General features: G+C 45.4%; 1 protein-coding gene across 1 annotated transcript; it reads left to right on the forward strand.

Annotated features, from left to right (window-relative positions):
- Nucleotides 1–301: 301 nt before the first annotated feature.
- Nucleotides 302–2,740, forward strand: LOC149531786 (uncharacterized). Its single transcript, XM_089808396.1, has one exon. The coding sequence runs from the start codon at nucleotides 302–304 to the stop codon at nucleotides 2,738–2,740; it is 2,439 nt and encodes an 812-aa protein (XP_089664522.1).
- The last annotated feature ends 1,586 nt before the right edge of the window (nucleotides 2,741–4,326 follow it).

The raw sequence follows: 4,326 nt of genomic DNA on the forward strand, positions 1-4,326 counted from the left end.
TGCGAGTCTCTGCACCGTTTTAAGAAGGCAAGATCTGCAATCCTCTTTGAGAGCTTGGTTCTCAGAAACTCAAATTTCTTAGATTTCACTGATAATTCCTCGTAAGGCCTCCAGGCGCCAGATCTCCTCCCCTCACGCATCATGCAGAAACTGTGCGCCTTCGTTCTCCCGCGCTGCCAGCCACCCCGAGGTTCCCAACGCTCGTCTTCACAACCCCACGCCGTGCTCTCCGTTCCAGCGGCGATCCTCGCCCCGCGGCTCATCCAAGGTGCAGAGTTCGCTTCATTCCAGCTGCTCATCCATGGTGCCTAGCTCGCCTCAGCCAAACGGCTCCTCTCTGGTGCATGGTACGCTCACGCCCAACGGCTCTTTCTTGGTGCCAGGTACGTTGCTGTCTTCTCCTCCTCGTTTTTCTTTCTGCCTCCATTCAATGAACTCAACTGTTCACCAGTCGTCTGGTCCTGACTTAGACGCGCTTTCTCCACCCACCCATAAGCTTTCACCCATGGTTGACATCTTTTCAACAATTCCTCCGCTCACCAACCACTCTGACCTTGCGTCCCATCACTCCTCTCATGTTGCCTCCTCTCCGTGCGTCCCTTGCTCTCCTCATTTACGCACCCCATCTTTCTCGCCTCGCCTCACCAAACCTCGGGCTTCCTCTCCTGGCCCTCTTTCTCTCAGTCCGAGTGCTGCCCCTCCTTCCCTTCATTCATCGTCCAAGCTTGTCCTTCACTCTGGTTCCCCTCCCTCTCCGCCTCGTTCTCCGCTTCCTAGCCTCATCCCCTCCACTCCCAACGCTTCACCAGTGTTACACTGGGAATCCAAACTTGTGGTCAACCTTTCCCATGCTCCTTTGGACCCCCTCGCTTTTAAGTTTCTCAGCAGAGGCCTCAATTTCTCTATCTCTCCCCGCTCCATTCCTCACATCGATTTTCTTGTTGAAGTGGAGAATGCCGCTCTTTCCCTCCCCTCCGCTATCGCCGAGATCGTCAGGCAAGATTGTGCTGTTGCTTTAAGGCGTGCCAAACCTCCCAAGTGTAATATCCCCCGCTCTGAGTCTCTTGCCTTCCAACACCTTCTTCGCAATCATGACCTAGTTATCTCTAGGGCGGATAAAGGCAATGCCACGGTTATCTTGGATAAATCAGACTATATTTCCAAGATGTATGACCTTCTCTCAGACCCTGATAGCTATAGGGTTGTTCACCGCAACCCGTGCAGCAAAATCTTGAAGAAGGTCAGATTGGCCATTGCCAACTCCTCGTTTGACGATGCCACCAAGAGGCGTCTCTTGCCCTCCAAAGAGCTTACTCCTCGTATCTATGGCATCCCTAAGATCCATAAAACCAATATTCCTCTAAGGCCCATTGTGGATACTATGGGATCCCCTACATACAAGCTTGCCTCCTTCTTGGCTAAGCTCTTATCCCATCATGTCGGTAATGTTGACTCATTTGTCAAGGACTCGCAACACTTTGTTGATTTTATCCGTGATGCCTCGTGCGATGATAGGGATATCTTGGTCAGCTTTGATGTTGTTTCCCTCTTCACCAAAGTCCCCATCACCGATGCTATTGACATCATCAAGCGCAAGGTCAATTCTGAGGTTGCCTCCTTAGTAGAGTTATGTCTTCGATCCACTTTCTTCTCTTTCCAAGGGGTTATCTACGAACAAGTGAATGGTGTAGCCATGGGCTCGCCCCTCTCTCCTCTTGTCGCCAACCTCTATATGGAACATTTCGAAGACATTGCCCTACGTTCTTCCCCTCTCAAGCCTAAATGGTGGAAACGTTATGTTGATGACACCAACGTCTGTTGGCCCCATGGCCTTGAAAAGCTTGAAGAGTTTCATACGCATCTCAACAATGTGGCTTCTTGCATTTCTTTTACCAAAGAGGTTGAATCTGCCAAGTGCTTACCTTTTCTTGACATCTTGATCATCAGGAAACCTGATGGTTCCTTAGGTCGCAAGGTCTTCCGCAAAGCCACTCATACCGACCGCTATCTTCATGCTGCTTCGCATCACTACCCTAGCCAAAAAGTGGGCATTATCAAAACCCTTGCCTTGAGAGCCTTCCGCATTTGCGATGTGGACAACTTAGACCTTGAGCTTTCCCACCTCCGCCAAGTCTTCCTTTGGAATGGCTACTCGCACAAACAAATCTCTCGGGCTTTCAAGCTCGCTAGGTCCTTCTCGCACGCCTCCGCGCTCCCTTCCTCCTCTCCCCCAGACCCCCCTTCTTTTGTCTCTCTTCCTTTCGTTGCCGGCATCTCTCACAAGATCGCCAAAATTCTTACCAAGCAGGGTGTGCGGGTGGCTTTCAGACCCTTGACCACCTTAAAAAATTGCATCCCCTCGCTTAAAGACCCCAGGGATGTCTTCTTGGAATCGGGCGTCTATAAGATCCAGTGCTCATGTGGCACTCCTTATATAGGTGAAACTGGTCGCTCTTTCCACACGAGGATCAAAGAACATGCTGCTGACATTAGGCATGAACGAGTGGCCAAATCTGCCTTGGCAGAACACTCCGCCACCACTAAGCATCATGTCTCCTTAGAAAACGCTCTTGTCGTGTGCAAGGAAGACAACTTCTTCAAGAGGAAACTCAAAGAGGCTGTTGAAATCTTCAACAACCCGGCCAACCTCAACCGCGATGACGGCTGGAACCTGAGCACCTCTTGGCATCCTCTGTTGTCCTCCCTCCCCCCTCTTTCGCCTCGCGTTCTTCCCTCCTAGCTCGGGCTTCCCCCCTCCCACTTTTTCATCCTCTTTTCTCTTTCCTGGCTCTCCGTTGCTCCCCTCTGTCTCTCCCCCTTCCCCCTCGCTTTCCAGCTCTGATGCTTGTCCTCGTCTCCTCCACTCTTGCGCTCTCTTCCCCCCCCCCCTCCTCCCTCTCACTCCATCTTCATCACCCTCGGTCTTGCTGCGATCTGTACTTTTCTTTCTAGTTATTGATGTGTGTATTCCTTCACGTTTATTATTTTTTAGTTTTTGGATTCTTTTCTCTTTCCTTTTTTCTTTTTTCTTCGTAATCTCTCATCTTTATTTTTATTTTTATTTTCTTTATTTTATTTTTATTTTTGTTTCCTTTATTTTATTTTTTGGTATTTTTGGCTTTTATATATATATACATATATATATATATATATATATATATATATATATATATATTCTTATTGACATTTTCATTCATATAGATATATATTCGTATATATATCTATACGAATTTATTCTCCTTGATTTATTCATTCTTTTAGACTTTCTTTCATATTTATTTATTGTTTTACATATATTCTCATAGATTTTTTCGTATAGTTGCTCATTTATCCCCGTTGATATTTATATAATTTTTTGTTTCTTGGTTTTTGCGTGGTTACTGGCTCAGGTTTTTAATTATTTTTTGATATTTATTACTTTAATTTATTGATTGCTTGTCCTTGGTTTCTGTTTTTGAATTTTTGTTTACACATATTCATTCACTTATTCTCGTTTTTATATTCTTCTTGTTTCCTCATCATTTTCATTTCTCATCCTTTCTTCCTTACATTTTCTTCTTTTGTCTTCTCTCCCACTCCGTCATCCGTGCCTCCTCGGTTTCCGTGCCCATTCCCTCCTCTCCATCCTCTTTTTATCACCTCTCCTAGATCTGCACTCCATTTTTTTGCTCTCAGTGACTCAGTGGCATCCTGATGATGGATCATACAGTATGATCCGAAACGTTGATGAAAAAACTCTCACACAATCTTCCCCAGAAATCATTTCAATATTCATGGATTGTGGAAATCTGTTTGCTTAGATGTCACATAGCCGAGAGGAGCAGTAACCCACTTCTCCTCTTTTACTTCTCAAGGGTATAAAGTTCCTTGACGCTTAGCCCGAGTGACAAAATCTTGATTCTAATAGAGATGTCTTTGGATTCACCTCCCAATTTTTATATTTTGCCAGAATGCTAGAGTTGAGGTCATCCCAAGGGGTGATGAAATCCCCAAGCAGGCCTCCTAAAAAGTGTAAAATAAGACCACATACATGATCTTGGGCTTTAAAAGACACGCGTTTATTCCAATTGATGATTTATATTTTGTAAGCTATGATTGAAGACACTTGTGATTATGGCATACAATGTTCATTCCAATTTGACAGCATCATCAGCATAATGAAATTTGAGAGATCATCAACATAAGAAATGCGAGCACCATTGGAAATGCGTCCAAACCATGCAATGTTCGTTGATTGTTAGGCATTCAAGATTGAGTGTGAGTTTGTGAGATTCAATTTCAAGCACGCACCCGGAGGCCCTCCACGTCAATAGTTGTTCAATTTTA

This window comes from Cupressus sempervirens, chromosome 11 (assembly GCF_028749045.1).
Source record: "Cupressus sempervirens isolate cs-2001-9-10 chromosome 11, ASM2874904v1, whole genome shotgun sequence".
Taxonomy (NCBI): Eukaryota; Viridiplantae; Streptophyta; class Pinopsida; order Cupressales; family Cupressaceae; genus Cupressus; species Cupressus sempervirens.

Excerpts from the sequence above, each read along its gene's own strand:
- LOC149531786 (XM_089808396.1), top strand. The coding sequence starts at position 302 with ATGGTGCCTAGCTCGCCTCAGCCAAACGGCTCCTCTCTGGTGCATGGT.